We start from the raw sequence: 27,309 nt of genomic DNA, 5'->3' as shown, positions 1-27,309 counted from the left end.
ACACCTCGTTCGCAGTCAACAAGGGCCGTCAGTCCAGGCAGTGAGCCACCATCACGGGCCTCCCTGAACAAGCTTCCAGGCCCCTTCTCGAGATGCCAGCCCGCCAATCTCGGCACTCTTTTGGGGGGTCTTTAGTCCGGCGGCTGTCCTCTGACCTTTAGCCTTTTGGGGGGAGTACTCTGGGTTCGGGCAGAATTCCGAGCTCGGAGCCCTCCCTCTGGACAGCATGCCAAATACGCATTGAACCTTACTCACTCAAAATTATATGTAAGTGTGAACTCGTGAAATGTATGTACAATTTGGTTTAAGCTACTTGAGTGTTGGTTAGTAAATAAGTTTGAATAATGAATTGATTATTAATGTATTATTTCTTTTTGGTGTTGGTTTTTGGCCTAAAGCTTTCTCAATTTCCGGTTTCGGCCCACAATTGTCATATCGGTGAATCCATAGTGTTAAACTCTGATCAGATGATTATTTTCTATGGATGTCGTCATAAACCAGAGGAGCCTCAAAGGGATAGTTCACTTTGAAATTAATTTTTGGTATGTTTTATCTTACCTCAAGGGCATCCAAGGTGTAGGTGTCTTTGTTTCCACAGTATTTTCAATTTTGATATTTTTAGGTCAAACTGTTCTTGTCTGTCAGTCATATAATAGAGGTCTATGGTCACCATCTCAAAGAGCATGCACAGAGAAGTCCAGATTTAACATGATTTAATGACTCATAAATGTAAGTACACATTGATGGCCTAAGACACGAAACGAGCGGTTTGTGTGAGAATACGAACAGTATTTACATCGTTTTTACCTTGTGTAACCACAGCCACGTCCAACTGATCTAAAGGCATGGGCGCTTCGGTCTGTGCAAGCGCTGGAAAGCCCCGGTAGTAAACTCTCGTGCGTGTATGTCACTCATTGTTTAGACAGAGAGTTCAGAAGTGTTATCCTTCACTGTGAAGATCTAAACATATTTAGATATACAGGAAATTGCAATGGAAGACGATTTCGATATATCAACAGACAACGGTTTTTTTTTTTTCACTTACGGCGCTTTCCAGCGCTTTCGCAGACCTAAGACACTTGGAAGTGGCTGTGGTTAAGAGGTAAAAACGATATAAATACTGTTTGTTTTCTCACACAAACCGCTCGTTTCGTGTCCTAGGCCATCAATGTGTACTTACATTTACGAGTCATTAAATCATATTTAATTTGGACTTCTCTGTGCATGCTTTTTGAGGTGGTGACCATAGACCTCCATTATATGACTGACAGACAAGAACGGTTTCACCTAAAAATATCAAAATGGAAAATACTGTGAAAAACAAAGAAACCTACATCTTGGATGCCCTTGAGATAAGCTAACACATATCAAAAATCTATTTCAAAGTGAACTATCCCTTTAAAGGGTTTGACGTGGTGGAACAAATGGAGAAAACGAGCGCAGAGCCCTCTGAGACCTTCTGAAAGCCGTGCAGAACAAGATGGCAACAAATGTGAGAAAGCTGGAGGAAAGGAGAGCGGTAGCCTGTGTTCCCGTCCTCACCTCCCGTGAACCTTCACACGCCAGACGTGAAGAACTGAAACATTAGGAGAGCTAGAGTAGCACGAGTCCATTCATTTCTCAGTGTCATGAATAACTCAAATGGCTTATCCATATGGAAGTCGACGACAGACGTCCATACCACCCCCCAACGAAACACAAATCATAGGACTGGGTTTTGAAAGACGCTGTCCAGAGGTCCCTTCTTGACCTTCCAGCGCTCTCCCTCCGCCTGAGCGTGATTCAAGAGCCCTGCATGTTCTGATTTAGTGTCCTGACATGTACAATCTCATGGGCTCCAGCCTCGCCGTGACAAAAACCATATGTGCAGAAACATCTACTCAGACTCAGTGTTTCTGAACCCGAGAGTGATGAATACAGGACCGGCTGGTCATTACGGTGTCACAAATGAACTGGAAAACATCCGCTCGCTGCAGTTTAAATCGGCACACAATCTGCTCTGGAGCATTGTGGGAACAGCCTGGGTGTTCTGGACGTCTGCAATCCATTGACTTTTGCAATGCCATTGCAGTTCAGGTGTCTGCGGGCCACACGCAACACACTCACAGAAACATGTTGCTCAGGGTGGAGGAGTTCATCGCTGCAGAACCACACACAGCAGCTTTCTCTCACATGCTCCGCATGAATCCGTCACCAGGAACTGTTTTACGTGCCGTTAAAGGTAACAGAGCATATTTCAGATATGTAAATGCCAACCAACCATGGTTTACTTTAGGACCTGTAATGTTGGCTTTGAGACTCTCTGTGGTTTTGAAACTAAATCTATCGCTTTATTTGATTTGACGCTGTTGTGTGCTTTCATGTAAGAGTGTGTAGAGCACTTTAACTGTGGAACTGGGGTTTAATGTTACATAATTGATGCATTTAAGCTTCAGGAAAAAAAATCACAGACGGTGACACAATACCTTAATCACATCTTGCAGTGTAATACCAGCTATACTGTATATCTGCAGTGCATTCACTGTGAAAATACAACTAACATTTTGTAACGTGTTGGCCTGATACATGAGTCATGACTATAGGAGTGTGTGCACCAGTACTCTGAAGCACTATTCAGGCTCATTTGCAGGGTTCACTTCACACACACACACACACACACACACACACACTCGTACGACAATGTGGCAACCCAGTCCCCCTCCGCTGCATGTCTTTGGCCTGTGAGGGAAAGCGGAGGAAGTCCACGCCGACACACGGAGAACAGGCAAACTCCACACAGAAAGCCACGGTCACTTTAGTTCACACGCGTTCACACTCTCACACTCACACACACAAACAAACACATCTGCTCTATAGAGTATAAACGATGACGTAGTGCTACTGAATGCAGAGACCGCTCTATCTTCAGACAGGCTCTTTAATAACTATTAAAAATACACAATGAGCAATTAACAAAGAGTGCTGAAATTTCTTAACTTCTTTCATGAGATGTTTGTGAATCCGGCCTGAGGATCATAGCTGTGAAAATAACGGTAACACTTTACAATAAGGGTGCACTAATAAGCATTAATTCATGCTTAACTAATGCACAGATAATACTGAATTAATGTGTAAGTGATGATTATCTAAGCTATTCATTAATGATTAATGAGTCTGTATGGTTAATGTATTAGTTCATACATGAATTGTTTTTAATTAAATATTTAATTGTGGATTAATTCCATAATAACTCATTTTTTTAACTAATAGTGTTAATTAATATGTTAATTACCAGAATTGTCACATCGGGTCAGGAACGAGACAGAAAGCGAATCCAATCGCAAGCATTTATTAATCACACTAACAGATAATCCAGGGACCTCAGAACAGGACAGATGAACAGGCAGGAACCGAGTGACATTAAACAACAACCGACACCCAACAACTGAAACACAGGGGTATAAATACACAGACAAACAAGCTAATCAAGCTAACAAGGGGGTGTGGTAAATAAGAAACACCTGTGGACACTGAGCAAAATCATAACAAAAGACAAGACACATGGCAGGATCACATGACAAACAAGGAAACACGTGATACACAAAGCAAAACAAAACCCACAACGTGACAAGAATGAGCCAAAGCCTTGTATTTCAACTTCCAGATAATATAACAGGTACACTACTATGCATTAATACATGATTACTTACTTAATTGTTAGTGCAAATTCATGTGAAAATTAGTACAATTACTAAATGACTAGTTAATAATGATGTGCCTCACCAAGTAAAGTCATAACATAATGATACTTTTGCGAATCATTAGCTAATGATTAATTAAAGCAGACAACTGGAAGTTGAAGTGCATAGCTTTGACTAATTGTGGTAATTAACACATTAATTTACACTGTTAGTTGATAAAATATGTTATTAAGGAATTAATACACAATGACGCATTGAATTAATAGCAATTCATGTATTAAATAATCTATTAATCATATAGACTCTTTATTAGTTGCTGATGCAGTAATGGTTAATTAATGGTTTAGTTCTTCATTAGTTTCTACATTAACTCATGATTATCTGTGTATTAGTTAAGCATGAATTAATGCATATTAGTGCGCCCATATGTTAAATTTTGTTACCAAAATAACTTATTAAGAATATTTGTTAACACTTTACTAGAAGGGGTGTGCATAAGACTAACATGACACCTTCATAACCATGACATGACATATGAAGTTTTATGCACGTTTGTGACAACGGTCATTAAGTGTCATTCGCTCAGTTATGACATTTTTAATGCAAATATGACATTGTTTGAGATGTCTTTGTTATGACACCTTGACATAAACCAATACATCATAACCTGTCAGTGTCTTTGTCATGACAACTTGACAATACTAAGACAACACATAACATGTCATAAACATGATAATATTATCAAACTTAAGAAACCACTTAGCTTATTGGTTAACATTACATTAAACTGTCCGGCGGTTGGTTTTGACATTGGCTGTCATGAAGCCATTCTAACTTTTTAATGACAAATTCAATGTGTACCACTGTAGTTGAGCTCACGAAAAATATCCATGACACAGTTATAATGCCTCATGACAGCCAATGTCAAAGCCAACCACATGACAGTTTAACTTCATTTTATGTCAAGTTGTCATGACAAAGATTTAGCTTGTACACATTCATTTTTTGAGTAGTTTAAAATGAAAGGATTTACACCACCACTGAAAGATTTTGCTCACCATTTGTTAACCCAAAGTTAAAGAACCTGGTTTTATGATATTATGATAGTGTTTTTATGCATAACAGTGTCAGTAAAATATGCATTTTAGGTTGGGCAACTTTAATTGACTAGTTCTTGGCTAGTTTTGATCTTGGGCATCGTGATTAGACTAGGAACTACTATGAGAAACGAAGGACAATATTACTGCTTTCAGATACACCAGACTCATTTCAAATCTCCAGTATCACCAGTTGCCAAACAAAGCTGGAATAAGTTCTTCTGTGAAACTTAAAGGAACGGTTAAATGTAATGAGCTCTCAGGACAATACGACACTTGAACCTGCGGGGTCACCAGTGTCCGTCACTGGCCTCGAGGCTTAGGCTGAACACCACACACACACACACACACACACAGTGACCCTCAGGCGTCCGGTTCACCTGCTGATCCGGGTCCAGAGCCCAGCCCGGGTCGGGTCGGGTCAAGCTCCCTCTGCTTCTCCGGCGGGGTCAGACCTGCAGTAATGCCACAGTGAAACATCTGACCCGGGGTCAGACCAGGCGGATCACACTGCTAGTGCTGGGGGACGCCCTGATCAAGCTCCTAACACTGGCCACTGCAGCATTGAAGGATATCCCTTACAAACAGAAACGGTGACTTCAAGTTTGACTTCAACTGTTTACACACAAAATCCTTACTCGTCACACAATTTTTAAAACCAAACACCAGGACTAATTCTCAGCCTTCGACTCAGTTTTCAGTTTCATAAAACACTTTTTGCAAACTACAACACACAATTGTCTATATAACACACAAAAAATCTAGCAGGAAGTTTCTTGATTTCCTTTTTCAAACACAACCTATCAAAATGCCACAGTAATTCATCAGTGCCTCACACACACTCCTCACATATGCAAACACTCATTGCTTTACTGAACAGCAGCCAATCATAGCTTTAGAATAGGCCTATAAACAGGTCAGAGGTCGAATTGTAGGTGTTTTGGACTGTAATGCTGTATTCACAACCACAAACATGTATTTTTCAACATCTCTCTGACAATTACTTTTAGTCTTGTACAGAAATGTATATATGAGTTCATGATAGAAGAGCTTTAGGTTTTGAATAACTGTGTGTATGATATATCCAAAAATATATTTAAAATATTTATTTCACTTTTATTTATGTAAGACAAATGTTTCCTTTTGAGATGTGTTTGTGCTTCATTTCAGTTTTGAAGTTTTAAAAATGTGTTTAAGCAGTCGAGAAAAAAAAAAAAAACTGTAAAGGCAAGACACCACAGGTGAACAGGGTCAACATGTGAACATTTTGCACTCTATATCCATACTTCCCCAGTCAGTTAAACACAGTATATTAAGACATAACATTTAGTACAAGTTTTCTGTAATGGTAGCTATGTTTAATGGCAAATGAGGCATTATCTATTTACAAATACACACATTTGCATGCATTTCCAGGACATACATCCTAACATTGGATAAAGCCAGGTTCATTTTTTCCTGACATTTTAGATTTAAATGTTTTTAAAGAGAGGATTTTTGAATTTCTACTTTTACTGTTCCATAAATCAGAAAATACTGTCCAGAAAAGAAAAAAAAATCACAATGTTTTAGGAATAAAAATATTATATAAATCAGGCGAATGATATATGAACAAATCCCTCAGGAAATTCCTTTATATAGATAGGAGTAAAAATGGAAAGTTTGCTGTATGTAAGAGAGAAAACAGCCTTTATTTATAGTAATTGAAATCTACAGACGCAAAATAGACGAACTAATGAAATAAACACTTGTGTATAATACTTTGGATGTTTTCTTCTCCTAGTCCGAAAGAAGAATTATTATAGGATCAAAATATTGTCTTTCCTTACGTAAAGTTTAAATATATTTTCCAAGTATACTTTGTGTAATAAAATGAATGTTAACAAAATTTCAATACTTAAATTGGTACACTTTTTAGTGTATAAAAAGTGTATTTTACGTGTAACAGTATACATATTTACAAAATTTTACCGTTTTTATTAAGTACAAGTATAGGCCCAAATATTCGTAGACGTGTATAATACAAGTATATAATTGTCAGTTAATTAAGTATACTTTTGTTAAGTATATCTAAGCACTATAAATGAAAATTAGACTGAATGTATAAAATGATCATTCTTTTTTGTTTTAAAGAAGTTTAATAACAGCTCCACACTTGAGTAAACATATTTTTTTTTGTAAGGGATATGAGGGGAAATTCACTTTAACAGATCAACTGATCATGCACTCCAGAAATATACAAACAAAAAATGAAGACGTATAGTCCTTCACAACCAAACAAGACATAACAAGAAAAAGAAAAAAACAGCGACTTCCTGGCCTGGGCTTTAAACGCATAAACAGCAGCTAATTTCAAGAGCACTTTTAGACACGGCTCAGCCGGGAGGATGTGAAACAGCTTATTTTCATAAGAAACACAACATTTACTTTACCTGTTATTGGAAAGGCTGACGGTGGATTACTTCCATCTGAAAGCAATTAGGATGGCTTAAACGCTTGGTGTGAGAAATACGGCTTTCACGAGGAATGATTTTGCTCTTTTTCATTGAGGATTTTAAAGCCTAGGGCCTCGGGGTGAGCGGTTCCTGACGATTGGCGGACGACAGACAGAGATGTCTGGGTTTAGGCAATTACCATTAATGAGCTAACCATGTTTACTGGCTTATCGGAGGGCAATTACGGTCACATATCAGCGCTCTGAAAAACTCCGCCTGAGTCTCAGCTCCTCTGATCTAACCCTGCGTTTGAGAGCTAAGGGAAGCACAACTGCCTCTGTTTGAGTGGACTGTGCCATTTAAAAGCCCATTTAAAACCTCGGGATGCAAAAAAGGCTGTTAACATTGCTACTATTTCCACGAAAAACACGTCTGTGACAACATGATATCAAATTTTCATTGAGTGCAAAGCGCATTCAGTTTTATCTGAAATAGAAGATCATAAATCTGACGCTTTATTACACCGTGGCATTTCGGAAATGAAATCCAAAATGAATATGAAATAGTGAAAAAGGAAATTAGATTGAAACAGTTGTTGATGTTTTACAAATGCAAACTCTCTACTTAAAAATGAAGTAACCTGGGTGCCTTAAAATTTTAAGTTCATTGAAATGGAAAAATTGAGTTAATATAATGAAGGAAATTGATTTAATCATCAGAAACTCAAAATATTGTGTTATCTGAACCAGATCAATTATTTAAGTTGATTTGACAAAAGATAAAATGTTGTGATTGTTGTGAAAATATATTTTTTTACAATGTAGGTGGAAGGAGAGGTGTGATGTTAATGCTTATTACCCCATCAAATCCTTATAATAATAATAATTTCGTTGGGGGCAAACCAATATTAAAAAAACATGTCCCCAACCCATTTTATACTGTGACTGATTTTATCCAGGAACTGATGGATGGTCATCAATGATCACTACAGTATATAACACATGGAAATCATTAAAAATCAAGTTGAAATCTGCTGAAAAGATATATTTCAGAGGCGGAGCGAGTTATTACATTCTGATGAAAGATTATGAATTATTTTTCTCCCTTTAGAACAATATGCACACATGACCCATGCTCAATATCCAATATTACATTTTGATTTTATGTTCAGAAAATGGACAAGTAAGGACCAAATGTTGGTGACCAAATGTTAAAATCTAAATCTGTCTATTGCACTGCATCTTAAAATGACAGTGATCCGGTGGAAGGAAAGAGCTGGCTCGGGATATACAGTAACTGTGCTGTTTACACTGGTTTCCAGAAGCCATTAGACATGAGTGACGTTTAGTGTACACACAGGGCATGTGGTCTGCATAAAGGCATTAACCTCTGGCCATTTCCTACACTAAAAGGAAATGACATTTGAACAGAGTTTTATTTAGCAGCACTGAGGCAGTGTGAGAAGCTGTGCGCTTAATGAATAATGTCAAGCTCATTAATCTGAAGACATCTTACCTGTGAACATCTTCTGTGGTTCTCACACCAGCCCAACACAAGGTCATTCTGAAAGACACCAAGAAACACATGCACATGATGCAATGACAACACAACTGTTTCAGGTCATCAAGTATGAGTAGTATCAATAAGAGAGAGAATGAGGTAGAGACGGGTGCTTTCCAAATGTTTCGATGTAACACAGACTAGTTTACTGAAATCTGTATGAAACCATGAACTAGTGTCTATAGAGGGAATGCATTGACGTCACTTTCCCGCCGGACTGAGTCTCAGCCTGACTGAGTGGCAAAAGATCTGCTGCCTGACTGGATTTAATAGAGGAAACTGCGAAAATGCGACTAAAACAAACAATTTTATCAATTTAAACTAAATTTTACAACTTATTAAAGATCCAGTGATCCATGGATATTGACATGCAGCCAGGAATCGTGTTGCCTGACATTTATGTTTGCCTGATGAACGATTTATATAAAAACAATATAGGTAGGTCTAAATCTGGGTGATCACTTATGTCAGTGTTATATAGAGTCTATATATATCATCATATCGTCCAGCCCTAAAACTTTATAGTTTTTTTTGGCCAGTGTTTATTAAAAAACATCCAATAATGCAGAATATGCAATGACAAATATTTAATTGATGAGTTGTTAATATATATAACAATACAAAATATATGGGTATTGTTTTACAGCTAAATTCAGCATATTGACACAAAATGATAACTGCGGCCGACGGCAACGTCACGAGCATACCCTCTATATGAATTTTACCTAATCTCAGATCAGTTTAAAACATTTTTATTGACGATTAGTATGATGAAGTCTTAATGTTTTATTAATGTTTGGACTGAGTTGTTGTTGAATTGACACTGGTCTGATCAGCAGTGTTTGTGAGCTTCGATACAATGATTAATTTTGCAAAGCAATTGATTCTAAGTTTTTAAAAAGCTCTCATCACTAAAAGAAGGTAATCTCAAATAACTGTGAAACACAACAGATTAAAGGAGTAGTTCACTTTAAAAAATTTTTTTGCTGATCCAAGATGTCCATGTCTTTCTTTCTTCAGTCGAAAAGAAATTAAGGTTTTTATGAAAACCTTCCAGGATTTTCTCCATATAATGGATTTCAATGGGAACCAAACTGGATTTCAAGGTCCAAAAGACAGTTTCAGTGCAAACTGTTCAAAGGGCTTTAAACGACACCAGACGATGAATAAGGGTCTTATAAAGCCAAACGATCGCTCATTTATAAAAATTGTACGTTTTATAAGCTCAAATGCTAGCCTTGCTCTGTTCTGTGATGCTCGTTCGTGAATCTCCTGTTAGAACTCGTTTATCAAAATGAACAAATCTTTTTGCATGTCATTTGGTTGATTTAACGAACGAAATGAACGAGTTGACTCGGGAAAAGATTCGTTCATTTTGATGAACGAGTTCGAACAGGAGAGTCACAAACGTGCAAACGTTTTGAGCTTATAAAATTTAAACTTTTTTATTTATTTATTAAATGAGTGATCGTTTCGCTTGATAAGACCCTTATTCATCGTCTGGTGTCGTTTAAAGCCCTTTGAACAGTTTACACTGAAACTGTCTTTTGGACCTTGAACCGTTTGGTTCCCATTGAAGTTGGGAACCTTGATTGAGTTGTGTTAGATACAATTTTGGCATCATTACTAGTCATATCTACTGCATGTTTTAACTGTTTAAGACAAGATCACCAGACTCATATCTATTAAAAAAGGTACATTTCAATTGTATAGACCCCTTTTCAGTTGGAAAACATGGTGACATTTTTGTGGGCGGAGCTTACGTGGAGGCAGAACGATCCCCTGGCCGCTTCACTAACACTAGTTAGCAAGTATTGTTAGCTTGTTTTTTAACAATGACTGGAGAAAATCCGATATTATCTTAATGTGTAAAGTCACTCAGTGTCCAGGACCGCGATTGTTATTTCCAAAAGTTATTTTTAACGGCCGGAACCAGATTGGCCGACCTGTAGCCGCCTACACACTCACTCAATGCATGGACGATCTGACAGGATTAACGTACGTTACCTCGGTTGAGTGGCCTGACTTTTACACCTACCTTAAAGAGAAACCGATCGTAAAGAGAAACTGAGGGCATATAAATCTTTAGATGCCTATATGGTCCTGTACAAGACTTGTGTGTACGATCCGCAGTTCTGCCGAGCCAGCGCCGAAACGACGACAATCTAAAGAGTGACATTATGGTGCGAATTGATGTGAATATTTTCTACAAATAAAAATTCCAGATACAACATATTCATTTTTCAGCAATTCTTGCACCAAACGACACAACAAGATGACATTTAATAATAGTAACAATAATTTAAGCTCCTTATTATGTAGCCGAATCTGGGCTGGTTTGTATTGGCCGCCTCCAGTTTTCACTTTGTTTAGCCTCCAGCTAGCGCCGTGACGCAACTGTGACGTCAGCACAAAAGGGGTCTATATTTACTGTGGGCCTTCAGTGGCATTTGAAGCATGAGGTCAGAACTCCTCCAGCGTGGGGCGACATGGGCAAAAGTGAATCACACCAAACACACCATAACCACAGCCTCAAGCGCACGTCAACACCTAACCAAACCTTGCTTTGGAAAAGTGCGGTGAGTAGTTAACCATAGCTAATGAATGACGGTGCAGAAGTGTCTGTGTTTAGACTGCGTTTTTTCATAGAGTCCCCGTGAATGATGGGACAGCAGACACCACAAACATAAAGACTCCTCTGTAACCTGATGTAAAATGCGATTTGAATGCTGCTCTGAAATGACGGCAAATGCAAACACACATCCGAGCGATCAGCGTGCAGGCGAACGCCACAGTAATCCTCCAGACACTCCCTAAGGGTAACCAATGTTTATCCTCGGCAAACGTGAGTCACGCCTCCTCTGAGGTCCCTCAAGGCTTTTGTGAGGGTTTAATTAGGACTTTAGGGACAGAGAGAGAGCCCATTGTGTGACATGAAGTCTTCAGAAGTGATCTCCAAAGGAATGCTGGAGCGTAACATCATCTCAGGAGATCACATCAAGGCTAAATCCTTCTTGATGAGCTTCCCAGACTAAAGCTCTCACTCCACACCTTCAAACTAAACCAACTAAACCCATAACACTTACAGATTTGTTTCACAAACTTTCATGAAGAGGAAAACCAATAAATCCTCTTTTATAAGGGTTTCTTTCTTTGAACACAGAAAACAAGAAGTGAAATCCTTAGTCTTTGCGGCTGAAGACAAGTCCTGCCCACTTAACAGAGAACAGAGATTTAGTCCCGTAATGAGAGATTTAGATCGAATCACAACCATTTGTCCAAAAACGTTCTGTAGGCTGCTATATATCACTGTGGGAAAACAGTTAATGTATATTAAATGAACACAAGTAATCATGCGTGGGGGTCATGAACTGTGATGTGTTTGCTTGTACAGTTGAGGATAAATATATGACAAGAGCTATAGCTCAGCTCAACGGTCTCTCTGTGTCTTCTGAAGTCTAGCCAAAACTAACACACACTTAGCATCTAACCGATTTTTACTTGAAATGCACTCAAGTTCCATCAGCTGAAATCTGAAATGCATTGTTGAATAGGTCAGTAATAACTTAAGTCATTATTTATTTTGTTGTACATCTCATCTTCATGTCTCATATGACTCTCTTCTGTCAGAACACAAAAGCAATTTAGCAGTTTTTGTCCATATTATGACAGTCAAAGGCATTTTCTTCAATCACTCTCAAATCAAATGAAAGGGTCAACCAAAAATTAAAATTTGATTTCTCTCTCTCTTTATGATTAACAGGTTTAATGTAAGTCCAATGGCAATGCGGGTTACGTCATGACCGGTGTTGGGCATGTTCCTTAAAAATACTAATTAGTTATAGTTAATAGTTCTTTCTTACAAATAGTAATTGTCTTAGAAGAAAACAAACACAGCCATTAGGTATTTATTTGACACAATTGCTATATTAACAAGAAATAAAGCTTCAACCCCAGACATTTCCAAGCAACACAGCAGTAATGACTTGAACTTCTTTACTTACAAGATTGATAATATTAGAGAGAAAATTATAACTATGCAACCGTCTCACATCAGGCAGTGCATTGTCCATTCATTTCCAAAAATTCCAATCATTTGTTGCAAAAGGAAAGGAAGAAATGTCTAAACTCGTTAAGTCATCTAAATCAACAACATGTATGTCAGACCCTATACCGACTAAGCTACTGAAATAATTGCTTCCAGAGGTCATAGATCGTCTTCTTAATATCATTAATTCATCTTTGTCGCTAGAATACGTACCAAAAACTATTAAGTTAGCAACTATTAAACCTCTTATTAAAAAAAAAAAAAACGCGACCTGATCATAGAGAGTTAGTAAATTACGATCTCAAATCTACCCTTTTTGTCAAAGTTAATTCAAAAGGCAGTATCCTCACAGCCATGTTCCTTTCTAGGAAGAAACGGTATTTTGCGAGGATTTAGACCGCACTATAGTACCGAGACAGCTCTCATTAGAGTCACAAATGATTTGCTCTTATCGTCCGATCGTGGTTTTATCTCTCTTTTAGTGTTACTTGATCTTAGTGATGCATTTGACACAACTGACCACAACATTCTTTTAAATAGACTCAAAAACGATGTTGGCATTTGTGGAACTGCATTAGCATGGTTTAAATCATACTTATCTGACCGTTATCAGTTTGTAGCAGTAAATGAAGAGATGTCTTATCGATCACAAGTTCAGTATGGCGTACCACAAGGCTCAGTACTAGGACCGCTGCTGTTCACTCTGTACATGCTAGGAGATATCATTAGGAAGCATGGCATTAGTTTTCACTGTTATGCTGATGATACTCAGCTCTATATTTCTTCACGCCCTGAAGAAATTTGCTAATTCAAGAAATGAAAGGAAAGCATAGCTAATATATAAAAATTGGATGACTAGTAATTTCCTCCTACTTAATTCTGGGCCAAAAGAGTTTCGAATGATTGGACCAAAAACTTAATTGTACTAATCCATACTGCTATGGTGTCTTATATTCATACCAGTACTTGTGTGGGACAGGCTACTTTACATTCTATGTTACATTAATATTAGATGATCGTTTAAAGTGGGGGTTGATTGCGATTTCATTATTTCATTTTAAATACTGTAATGTTGCTGTTGGTGCATGAACAGTATCTGCACAGTTGCAGCGCTGAAAGTTTAGTTTTAGCAGCTATAGTATTTTAAAAACCAGGAAGTTTAATGCCTACAAAAACGACTCTATTGAGACTACAGTGGGTTTCATACATCACTAACCCATACATTTACATCAACCCTCCCTCCCAAAAAAGGGCATGGCCATATTTCTGCGGCTTGTCGAGTGTCTTATGTTCATCATTCTGTGTTCGGGCTTCCCACGGACACTGTACTTCGTCAACAATGGATACAATTTATGTTTGATTATGTTCCTGAAAATGACGATCGTAATCTAGCTCTCTGTGCTGCGCATTTACGGAAGACAGCTTCCAGAATCTCCACGAGTTCAACAAGAAACTGTTACTAAAACATGAAGCAGTTCCAACTTTAAAACCAGAGGCAGCAGTTGTTGGGCCACAACCTGTAAGTAGGCTAAGACTTAATCATGTTATCGGTATTTGCATGTATAATTTCAGATGTAATGTTTTAGTTTTATCACATGCCAGCGCTGGCTTTATAGCCACTAGGCTACTAATTATTCTATTTTGTGTCTACGACAAACGCGTACAAACATTATGGACCTGGATTTTGTATAAGTACTAATGTTGTAAATGTATTTTTCATGTATATATACTTTATGACGTTATTTTGGATTTGATCAAGAACGTAAACCAATGCCGACTCTGTTTGTGTATATAACGTTAGTAGCCAGTCAGTGTAAAACAAACGTGTATAAAGTAAAAAAAATATAGGCAAATTACCATTCAGAAACGTTTTTTAAGAGCCGTGTTTAGGGAGGTTCTGCTTGACTCTCTTCATTGTCTAAATCTGACTCTGATACTGCACTATCAACACCAGAGCCGGACAGTATCGGAGCACATTTATTTGATTACAGTACTTAAGTACAATTTTGAGGGATCTGTACTTTACTCGAGTATCATTTTTGGGGAGTACTCGTGACTTTACTCAAGTACATTTGAGAGGGAAATATTGTACTCTTTACTCTACTACATTTCTATCCATAACCATGAGTAAAAAGTAACTACTTCTAAAAAAAAAAAAAAATTGTACAGGCGCCACTGATTGAGACAGCCTATCAGCAATCACCTTCAGCTTTCTGCCAAATTTAGCTCAATGGTCAGATTTAGATAAGAGACCAAACCATGGACAAAATAATGGATGGAGATGCAACAGGTCCATCCCAGGAATGTGCCGAACCATGGCCCCACCTCGCCAGACTATTTAAATTTTCAGAATTTTCTGATATTTTCTTAAATATTAAATATGCTTTCTGTGAAATCAGTCAAGTTGTTTAGCTGTTCACACCACACAACACAACGTGATTGATCCACAACAGGAGGTAACACACTACACGAGTTGATAACGCACTACATAGATACAACCACGATCGGATGATAAGAGCAAATCATTTGTGACTCTAATGAGAGCTGTTTCAGTACTATGGAAACGGTCTAAATCCTGAAAATAATCAAATAAAAAACGAGTTGACAACAACTTGTCACTCAACAATTCTATCTTGTCTACAAACCACGTTTTGTCACAAAAACCACGCATTAAAACGAACCAGAAATGACGCGAAACTGCACGTGCGCCAATACCCAGCGAAGAAGAGTGCTGCACACTGTTTGCGAGATGATTTGCTCTAAGAAAAAAAAAGATTTACCCGGTGACCTCAAACCATGCCTTGCTATGATTGGCTGTAGCTCATGACATCACTGAGGTTAAGTCGTGCGACGGCTCTGGATGCTAGATATTTTTCTGGGCTCGGCGACGCGTCTGCGAGTGTCTTCGCTGCGTTGTTGGCTCTTTCATACTAACAGACTGGCGAGCGTTCATCGCCCGCTAATCCCCCGCAATCTGCACGCGATAACACCCTGACCTGTCGGCAAGCTCAACAATTTGCAAATCGGGCTTAAAATCCTGTAGTGTGAACTTGGCTTAAAGCAACGTGGTAAAAAGACGAATATGACTTGATTTTACTTTCAATTCCTTTTACATTCTCCAAGGTATTGATATTAACATTTTCATAACTCCATGTGGACGTTTCTGTCCATAAATGTAAGCATTGTGGCAGGTAATGCAACATTTAGAAAATGTACTCTTGTACTCTTGAAACTTTTAAAAACAAGTACTTCAGTACTTTTACTTAAGTAGACATCTGACTGTAGTACTTTTACTTGTACTTGAGTAAAATTTAGCAACAGGTATCTGTACTTTTACTCAAGTAATAAAGCTGTGTACACTGTCCGCCTCTGATCAACACCATTATTTACTTTACATTGGACCAGAGCGGCTCCGCATTGGACCGAATCGCATCCACGTTTCGCCTGTAAAGGTAATAATGGGAGTGAACCTTTCGGACAACGTGAGCTACAGTTTAGCCAATCACAACACACCAGCCCAAACTACCCAATCTGAGCCCACTGCCTGTTTCTGAGGGAGTGTTTTCATAGACTCAGGAAGTCAACCAGTCGTTCAGAGGACAGAGGAGAGCGTGGCTTACAATAAAGGTGAAATTTATGAAAAATAAGATTTTTAAAAAACGAAAAATCACGAATAAATGTTATATTGCACCCCATAAACACAATCATGCAAAGAAAAAAAAGCAGTAAACCACCCTTTTAGTAAATATATCTAAGTAAAGGGACTACAATTTGTACATATTTCTGAAACAAGATACTTGAGACAAAATACAAACCATATTGAAATCAACCACAACATAAAAGTATTTAAACCTTTTTTTTTATCAGTCATTGGCATTGTAACTTCCTCTCATTCATTCCTTTCATTCTTGGACAGTTTAAATAGTCATTCAGCTCATATGAGTTTTCATACCTTTCTTTCATGATCCCACCACAGACCATCATCAAAGCCACCAGAGAATTACGCCACATTGCTTCCATTTTAGTGCTGCGGAAAATAACTATACGTTCCATGCCATGAACGCATTACTTATTTCTACTAAGCTTAACATTGTTCAGTGTCTCATGATCACGTGATGTTTGCTCGGACCTCAGTCTTCACCACATGCCCTATTGTGAGAGAGTGTGTCTACCAACCTAACGACATTTCCCTGAACCGCCTTTATAGCCTCACCAATTCTTGCCCGTTTTTTAAAAGCCTCCCTTTTCAGTATTGTTTCAAATAAAGAGCTAAAGAGAAACAGATTAGCACAGCTCTCTGTGGTGTGGTCTCTTCCTGTAAACAGCATTTCAATAAAGTTGTTCTGCTGGATTTTTACAGTGTCTGTGACTAACCAGCCTTTATATTTTAACACAAATTACCAGAAGCTCTTGTGGTCTTGACCGTAACACATCACTATGCACATGATAATTGAAATGAGTTCTTTTAGTAAAGCCATACAACAACACAAATGAGAAACATGTAGACCCTTAAAGGGATAATCCACCCAAAAATTAAAATTCTGTCATCATTTACTCACCATCAAGTTGTTGCAAACCTGTATGATTTCTATCTTCTGCTGAACACAAAGGAAGATATTTTGAAGAATGATTGGAACTTTGGCACCATTGACTTCCATAGTAGAAAAAAAAAATACTAAAGAAGTCAACGATGCCATAGTTCCAATCGTTCTTCAAAATATCTTCCTTAGTGTTCAGCAGAAGAAAGAAATCATACAGGTTTGCAACAACTTGAGGGTGAGTAAAAGATGACAGAATTTTCATTTTTGTGTGGAGTATCCCTTTAAGAGAATGCAATGCAGAGTATCAGGCTGGAGACTTTTGTTTAGTGCAACCTGAAAATGTACACAAGAGAGTTATCCGAGCATTTGATAAACAGGTTTGTAGAGGATGAATAAGGTTTTGTTACCTTCTGTTTGCAAGGCCGATGCAAAGGAGTCCACCACAAGTTTATGTGACAATCTAAAGCAGAGATATCATCTCAATAATTCCTTCTCAATGTCAAGTCTATGGGATATTTCCCCCTATTTTTTGATGTGCCTTAAAAAATGTCTTTAATAAGCTGGAAGATTATCTAATTCATGGGTGTATGACAAGTTAGATGTCAAACTTTGTATGATAATAATAAACATGCGAGACAATAATAGTGATGCATTGCTTGGCAAGTATCACTAATATCTTGGCTAATATCACAAATATCTATTTATATTGCTCTATTGAAGAACCCAAGGTCATTTTACAAAGCATATGCCAAAAACAGAGTGTCTATTTACACCAAGTGCAAATAGCATGCCTGGTTGGGCTAGACTAAAGTACAACAAACGTCTCTGATTTGTAAGCTGCAGTGGCGTAGGGAGTAAGGCAGATAGATTTGATTTTAGTTTGAGTCCGCCATTTGCCGAACTCTCTCTCCCCATCACACATCATATTGGAAAGGCATTTATTTTCAATAAATATGAAGAAAATATGTGAAAAGTGGAATTAAAGTGCCTAACGGTTATTTAATAATAAAGTGCTTATCGGATAGTGTTAGGGGGGGCTTTATTGTCCTAATAAGGTGGCATTTATTTAATAAATATACTAATCATTTACACTCAATATGTAATTATTGCATAAATACTGTATCTAACCACTCTTTATACTTGTTGCAAAGAAAATACTGCTATTTTACATAGTGTAAATAGAATATCTTAAAATATATGTCAAAGTTTTAACAAGAATCATGAAAAATAAAGATGAGTTTTTAATTCAGTCTTAAAGTCCCCCTGGAGTAAATACTTTTAACCCTTAAAACTCATCTTTAATCACCAAAATTAAATATTCCTGTGGAAAAAAAATGACTTCATTCCTTAAAATAGCTTAAATATAACTTGACACCCTTTCTTCATTTTAGTATACACAGTCCTATGAATATGCTAATTAGCCCCACCTCCCCGGAGGTAAACGCTCCACAATGGTCTCGCTCTTTAAGACGGACACTCAGTTTGCCTTCTAACAATCAGAAACGCTTAGAACAGCATATAAGAAAGGCATATAGTTAATCATAACATCGTAATATACATCATACACTTGCTATATTACTAAATCTACCTGATATTTCATATCAACAGAAAAATATACCGGGATAACCCTGCTAGTTCGCTGATAATGATATGCTAAAGCCCACCAGCACGTTGATCTGATTGGTTACAAGGTCGTTTGTGACGTCAGAAACACCAGCGATTTGAGACTGTCTTTGGTTCACTGCAGTTTTAAGGAGAAAATACTCAGCAATGCTGTTGACTTATGAATTTACACATGGTTTGTCTTAAAGCATATTAAAAACACCACATAGACATATAAACAACATTAAAAGCTGGATTTCACTACAGGGGGACTTTAAAGATCTAGATGGACTCATCAACATTTTGAAGCGATTTACAGTAATTTAAGTCAGAAGTTATGAAACAATTATGAAACAACTCTAAATTGTATTGAAGAACATAAACGGGCAATATTACAGAGGTGAGAAAAACTAAATTTAGTACATGGTACACATAGCAATGCTGAACGAGAAAGTATGTATTCTTTACTGTGTTAATCACACAACAACAAGAGACAAGACAGCCGGTTCTGGATTCTTCTTCTGTTATTCTCTGTTGCTTAGCAAACACACCTGACTGTGAACGCCACCCAGTCATAGTTGTACTGCACAGTGTGTAACCGCAGCAGCTTTAAGCATGTGACCAAATGTGTGAATCTTACTGGCTGGCCAGTGCAATGGAAAAGAGCTCTCTATAAGAATGTTAGGTCTGAATAAACGTATCAAAATGAAATATTATTTCAATTAAAATATTTATCACACCAAATTTTCTCACTGAATATTGGTCTTGGTGTGAAAAGGCCTCATGACATCGAATGATCTAACCACACAGAAGCATATCGATTAGAAAAAGAAGTGGTCCAAGAACCGATCCTTGAGGTACAACTTGTGAAACAGCAATCATCTTTTAGGGGGAGTATTCAATTTGAAATGATTTTTAAAAACAAATTAAAAGTTTCAGATGTAAATGCAAGCACTTTCATGAGATATTGGGTCCACACATTCACTGTGGTCGATTGAGCAGATCTACAGACACAGCAGGCACACGACATTCCTCGTGACACATCAGACAGACAGTCGAGCACACAGTGATTTATATTTAATGAGCATTTGTGGCCTGCATGATGCCATCTTAGCTCATGCCAACTCAGTTATAAAAAGCCAATCACCTGAGCCGCCCATAAATGCCATGCAACTAATTACTTTAGCCACAGGAAAACAATGTCTGGACAGGAATGCAAAGTCACTCAAACTATTCTGCGATATCACAAAGAGCCTCCTCAAATAAATCAGTCTCCGAAGAAGCATCTGCTATAATGCAATATGTACTATTTATATTTAGTTTTTAAAAAAGAATCAGAATACAAAGCTACATGACCGTCAATGCTAAAACACACATTAAAAGCGAAATTTAGGAAATGGTCCTCACTTCAGAACACGAAATCCAGGCGGAGGAGTTGGATCCAGATCCAACTCCTCCCACCTCGCATATACCTAAACCCAGAGCCATGTATTGAGAGAGTTGCGACACGCTTTGATGTCGCCGCAAGGCTGTCACATGATTCATGAAAGCCCCAATAGTTCCAAAACAGACCGTCATGTTCTTCAATGGACAGACAGCAGCGATTGCATTATTAAACGGTAAATATAAAATAAAACAAACACACCAAAGTACTTTTTAAGCTTTTATTGCATTTGGTTAATGTCAGTGTTGCATTTTAGAGGCAGGGTGTCAACATAGATACGTTTTTTAGGCTATATTTTTGGAGGGAAAAGCCTATGTTCATGTTCGCATTGGTAGTTGCACTGGCTTTAGCGGCTCTAAATGAACTTTTCCATGTCATTCATCTGATGATGGACGTCTCGTGATATTTATTTTAGCACAACTAGGCTGTATTAGGTTATTGATTCCCATGATCTTGCTTATAAATTCCGATTCAGCCATTAGCCTACCGTGATCACGCAAGGCTGGTCTGCCGTGGTGGCCCATTCAGGATTACAAACATGACAACCAACAAAAAATATAAATAATTACGCTGTGCATGTACAAATGAATGATTTAGGGGGGAAATAGACTGCTCCCATAACGTAGCAATGACCATATTTACAGTAATGTTCGGTAAATTTTAACTTCATAAAATGAAACCGGAGAGATAGTTACTTTTTAGTTATTAGATGTAATTTTGACTGTGTTGTCATTTTTTACATTTGTTTTTTGTTGTTGTTTTTTTCTTCTATTTTGAATGTACTTTATTTTGTGCTGTGGACCATTTTATATGTATGTCTTGAATAAAGATGATGATGATGATGAGTTAATGAGTGAATTATTTGTTCCTAAATACGATCCATAACTGTTGGGATTCAATTCAGTATGGCTAATGTACCCCTTCATCCTACCCTAAACATCGAAAATGCATGGGGTTCAATGCTGGAACTATCAGTGGTTGGAACTAATGGACGGGTCCACGACACGCGTTACTTCCGCATTCCTGAGTTACAATGGCGGTCTGTGGCAGTGCCCTCTCAATATATGGTCCTGCCTAAACCTACCCATCTCCGGCCCTTATCACTAACCCCACCCCTAATCCTAACCCACCCCCTGATCCCTAACCCCACCCCTAATCCTAACCCACCCCCTGATCCCTAACCCCACCCCTAATCCTAACCCACCCCCTGATCCCTAACCCCACCCCTAATCATACACATCTCCACCACTTAGATCTGGATCAAAAAAAGTAAATAAAAAAAGTGATGCATATTTGTCAGTCAAGCATGAATTAAAAACACTCAAAATCATGGAATGCTTTATTAAAGGTTCTCTAAGCGATGTGGGGCCAAAACATTTTTTGTCACATACATCAAACGTCTCCCCACTATCGGCTAGCTGCCTGTCCCCTAAACACACTGTAAAAAAAACGCGGTCTCTGTAGACACCACAGGCTCCACAAACGGCAACAAAAACAATCATGTCTTACCCGGACCACGAAACCTAACAAACAGTGTTCCAGCCAATCACTGGCAAGAAGTATTTGAGGGTGGGTCTGGGGGGTTAGTGCGTGTGCACATGAAGGGTGTGTGTGTGTGAAGGAGATAGAAGCATCAGAGGGAAGTTTGAAAAATGGCCGACACGACCAAAGAGACGTCGTTCTGAAGAACAAATTAAAAAGAAGAAGGAGTCGGATAAAGAACGTGCGAAGTTCCGAATTTACATCAGTAGCAAAGCTTTTGAACGATGGCGAGAACTCCGGCGGCAGAAGGGCTTACAGTCCGACATTCAGGTTGCTCTGTTTTTGCTGGACAGGTGGGTAACGTTAAATTGTTTTTTTCTTCTAAATTCTTATGTTCGCCAAACCCACACAAGGATATAATTTGCTAGAAATGCACGTTCACAATTATTTCAGGAAGGACGGAAGGGAGGGGGAGGAGATGAGATGCGGAGGAGGGAGGGTCTAGCTAGCCTCCGATTTGTTTGAAAATATTCCGAACGTCAACACCCAGGATCGCTTAGAGAACCTTTAACTCTTGCATATTTGATTGTATTTAAATAATCACATTTTAAAAATGCATTAATTAAAATTGATTAGAATCAGCATAAATCTGAAAACAATTAGTTATTTAGCGAAAAATACCTATACAAAAATGTATTTACAATACATTTAGGTATACTACAAACCCATTGACATTATTTACTGACATATTGTTTGAGACTCAGACTTAAATATTATAGTGAAACATTATGTGGAGTAGGCTACTTTAGTGCACAATGAATGCACATTTCTTAAAATTAAGCGTAAAATGTGTTTTAATATCACTATTAATAAGGATAGTATGATCTGTGTATAATATCAGTCTTAAACTGCAAGAAATTTAAAGTGTGCCTGTGTATTCTTGCATTTCCACTTGATCAAATACACTTCAGTAGCATATACCTTTAGTTGGACGTCGGCACGATTTATGGAAACCTAAAGTATATTAAGCACAAAATTACTTCTTCCAATTTCACAGACTTTAAGTATATCCGTTTAGTATACCAACAGTACAGTTCGGGGGATTTACATTAAGTACATTAATATGCACATTTATTTGTAGTATTCTAATTAATGCATTTTAAAGACATATTAGTACATCTGATTGTCATGGTTAATAAAGAAATAGCTTTAGAACAAGCAATATTCATTAGATAAAATGTATGAGGTGGAATTTTGTATTATGCATTTATAAACTTGTGTTTTTAAAACACATTCAGTTTATTAGTACAAAAATCATACAAATTTCTTACCAGTTTTATTTATATGTTTCATTTAAGTTTATTAGTTTGTTTGTGTTAAAACTGTGTAATCCAAATGTACTGTCAATAAAAACTAACTTTATTCTAGATCTGCCATAAAGCCAAAACAATCTCTGTAACTGTAATCTCCTATTATCACTGTAAAGTTTTTGTTAAAAGTCCTATCTAAATGAAGGTGACTTGACTGATATTCTACATGCAGTTTCTCCAGAAGGGTGTCGTAATGATTCAGCGCCTGGACTGGGCAACGTCCCGCGACCGTGTGAACACCTCTTTAATCTGAGGAGAACAAAGCAGGAGTGTAACTCTACCTAAATGAAAACTCTGCCTGCATTTGTTTGATATTCGTCACTCTACACCTGTCATGTGCCATAACTTACATTTTTACCACAATATAACTATTTGTGCTGACACTGGATATGTGCACCATTAACACAACAAACACCATTGTCTCGAGACGTCGTAAACTGTCCACCTGCAGCCACAAAGGATGAGAGAGAGAGAGACTCATCAAACATTCCTTTTCAAGACGAATAGGCTGAGCTGGATTTGGTTTTTTGACTTTTAAAGGGCTGAGGAAAAATGGGAGGAAACCTTCTTCAAAACCCCCAGCTATGCTTTGAGCAGTAACATGAAACCTGTCTCACAAACAGAAATTATGGCTGGAATTCTGTTTTAGCATAAAGAAACTCTCTGAGAAGAATTGTAGTCTGTGTGAGTAATCTCATCCTTATTTAATTGTAAGAGTAATTTATGAGGCCCTTATGCTTTTTCAGAAGCCTTACCAAAGTTCGCAGAAGAATGTGTTAGCGAGTTACAAGGCAACACTCCATCATACACTCACCGGCCACTTTATTAGGTACACCTGTCCAACTGCTCATTAACACTTAATTTCTAAGCAGCCAATCACATGGCGGCAACTCAGTGCATTTAGGCATGTAGACATGGTCAAGACAATCTCCTGCAGTTCAAACCGAGCATCAGTATGGGGAAGAAAGGTGATTTGAGTGACTTTGAACGTGGCATGATTGTTGGTGCCAGAAGGGCTGGTCTAAGTATTTCAGAAACTGCTAATCTACTGGGATTTTCACGCACAACCATCTCTAGGGTTTACAGAGAATGGTCCGAAAAAGAAAAAACATCCAGTGAGCGGCAGTTCTGTGGGCGGAAATGCCTTGTTGATGCCAGAGGTCAGAGGAGAATGGCCAGACTGGTTCGAGCTGATAGAAGGGCAACAGTGACTCAAATAACCACCCGTTACAACCAAGGTGGGCAGAAGAGCATCTCTGAACGCACAGTACGTCGAACTTTGAGGCAGATGGGCTACAGCAGCAGAAGACCACACCGGGTGCCACTCCTTTCAGCTAAGAACAGGAAACTGAGGCTACAATTTGCACAAGCTCATCGAAATTGGACAATAGAAGATTGGAAAAACGTTGCCTGGTCTGATGAGTCTCGATTTCTGCTGCGACATTCGGATGGTAGGGTCAGAATTTGGCGTCTACAACATGAAAGCATGGATCCATCCTGCCTTGTATCAACGGTTCAGGCTGGTGGTGGTGGTGTCATGGTGTGGGGAATATTTTCTTGGCACTCTTTGGGCCCCTTGGTACCAATTGAGCATCGTTGCAACGCCACAGCCTACCTGAGTATTGTTGCTGACCATGTCCATCCCTTTATGACCACAATGTACCCAACTTCTGATGGCTACTTTCAGCAGGATAATGCGCCATGTCATAAAGCTGGAATCATCTCAGACTGGTTTCTTGAACATGACAATGAGTTCGCTGTACTCAAATGGCCTCCACAGTCACCAGATCTCAATCCAATAGAGCATCTTTGGGATGTGGTGGAACGGGAGATTCGCATCATGGATGTGCAGCCGACAAATCTGCGGCAACTGTGTGATGCCATCATGTCAATATGGACCAAACTCCCTGAGGAATGCTTCCAGCACCTTGTTGAATCTATGCCACGAAGAATTGAGGCAGTTCTGAAGGTAAAAGGGGGTCCAACCCGTTACTAGCATGGGGTACCTAATAAAGTGGCCGGTGAGTGTATATGAGTGTCAGTGGTCTCGTTCTAAAACATGTTGCATTATGGGTAATGAGCAGACTTCTAAAATAAAGGTCCTTTATTGGCATCTATGGTTCCCTGAAGAATTTCTTTAACATCTATGGAAGCTTTCCATTCCCTTCTTTATACACTCTTAAAAATTAAGGTTCTTCATTGGCATCGGTGGTTAAAGACCCTCTGCGGTGTGAATCCAGCTTTTAATGTTGTTTATATGTCTATGTGGTGTTTTTAATATGCTTTAAGACACACCATGTGTAAATTCATAAGTCGACAGCATTGATGAGTATTTTCTGCTATAAAAACGGAAAAAACAGTCTCAAAAACATGGTTTGAAATCGCTGGTGTTTCTGACGTCACAAACAAACTTGTAACCAATCAGATTAACGTGTGATCGTCAACCAGTGGATCTCTGAGGCCCCGTCCACACTACTGCGTTTTCGTTTAAAAACGGAGACCTTTTGCTACGTTTGCACCTCCCGTCCACCAGTGTTGTGCAAGTTACTTCCAAACTGTAATACATTAGGTATTACTTGTAACTTTTATTTAAAAGTAATTCATTACCTTACAATATTACTGTCTCAGAATTGTAATGCGTTACATTACTGATGTATTACTTTTGAGTTACTTTCACCAAAATAACTAAGTAGAACTTAACTTTTGGGCTGTAAGAAATGAAACCGAAATCGCCATTCGCCACACGACTCAGATCCACGAACCTACAGAATCGCGACTCACCTCTTCCAACTCCCAGCATTATTCTCCTTACCGTCCAGATCCAATGCTGCCTTATCTTTAAATTAGGCTATTAGTATTATTTGAAGTTAACATTTGAAGTTAACCACAAAACTAGTTGAGGATAAATTATTTAAAATTGGGGAAGTCCAGCATTATGGACATGACATTTGCAGTCAAAACTTGAAATAAAAATTCTCAGAAAATACATGTATTGAAACGTCTAGGCTACTTCCTCAAAGGACTCCAGACATTAGACAAATATCAGTCTATGTTTTATTTTTAATATTAGGGAAAAGACACACATTCATGCGTGACAAAAAAAAATAGGAGGCAAAATATATTTTTTGTCATTCTGTTAATTACACTGCGCAAATCGGATGAGCAAGGGTTGGCTCTCCAGTCTCCATAGAACTTAAAATATTCATTTTATTTTAGTTTTCGTGTTCGCATTTATGAGGAAAAAACAATGTTACAGACGCGACCGCTCTGAACTGGCACTAAAAGACTGCTTTAAAACTTTCACATAGTCTGTTGCCTTTAAGAAGTAAAAGCAGACAATACACTGTAATACAACTGTAATACAAGCCTCACTGAACATGTAACGAGTAAAATATTACTGAAAATTGATTAGTAATGCCTTACACTACTGCGTTACAGCAAAAAGTAATATGTTACTGTAATGTATTACTTTTGTAATGCGTTACTCCCAACACTGCCGTCCACACTAAAACGGGAAAAACGAAGACCTAAAACGGAGAAGTTTAGAAGCGCTGCAGCTGCGTTTTGCGTTTTGAATCTCTAGAGGGCGTTTTAGTGTGGACGAGACAAAACGGAGGAGTTTACAAACGATGGCGCAGAGGCTCACGCTCGGCTCTATGATTGGGTGTCATCAGTCATGACGTATCTTTCCCTGATTCGCCAACCACTGTTTACACCGGCGCACGCATGCCCAGTGTTGGTGAATGGTCACGTGATCCACGTTTTCAGTCGTTTTAGTGTGGACGGAGATAAATTCTAATACGCAGGTAAAACGCTAGTGTGGACGGAGATCGTTTTCGTTTTAATTCTCCGTTTTTAAACGAAAACGCAGTAGTGTGGACGGGGCCTGAGCTGAGTGAGCGGAGGTGGGGCTCATTTACATATTAATAGAACTGAGGCATTGAGGCAAGCATGTCAAGTTACATTCAAGATATTTTAAGGCATGGGGATTTTTTTTTGTTTTTCACAGGAAAAACATTTAAAGGAGAAGTTCACTTTTAAAAAAAAACT

At 38.3% G+C, this 27,309-nt stretch overlaps 1 protein-coding gene across 1 annotated transcript in view; it reads right to left on the bottom strand.

Annotated features, from left to right (window-relative positions):
• The window catches only part of anos1b (anosmin 1b), a 175,421-nt gene that overhangs the window by 145,669 nt on the left and 2,443 nt on the right, over positions 1-27,309 (bottom strand). The window contains exon 2 of the mRNA XM_089118266.1: positions 8,728-8,775. Within this exon, the coding sequence (XP_088974392.1) occupies positions 8,728-8,775 (48 nt within the window). The remainder of the gene's footprint in view (positions 1-8,727; positions 8,776-27,309) is intronic.

Source organism: Pimephales promelas, chromosome 2 (genome assembly GCF_988280905.1).
Source record: "Pimephales promelas chromosome 2, fPimPro1.hap1.1, whole genome shotgun sequence".
Classification (NCBI taxonomy): Eukaryota; Metazoa; Chordata; class Actinopteri; order Cypriniformes; family Leuciscidae; genus Pimephales; species Pimephales promelas.
Note: the sequence above shows the minus strand (reverse complement) of the source record. Positions and strands in the feature narration are given on the sequence as shown.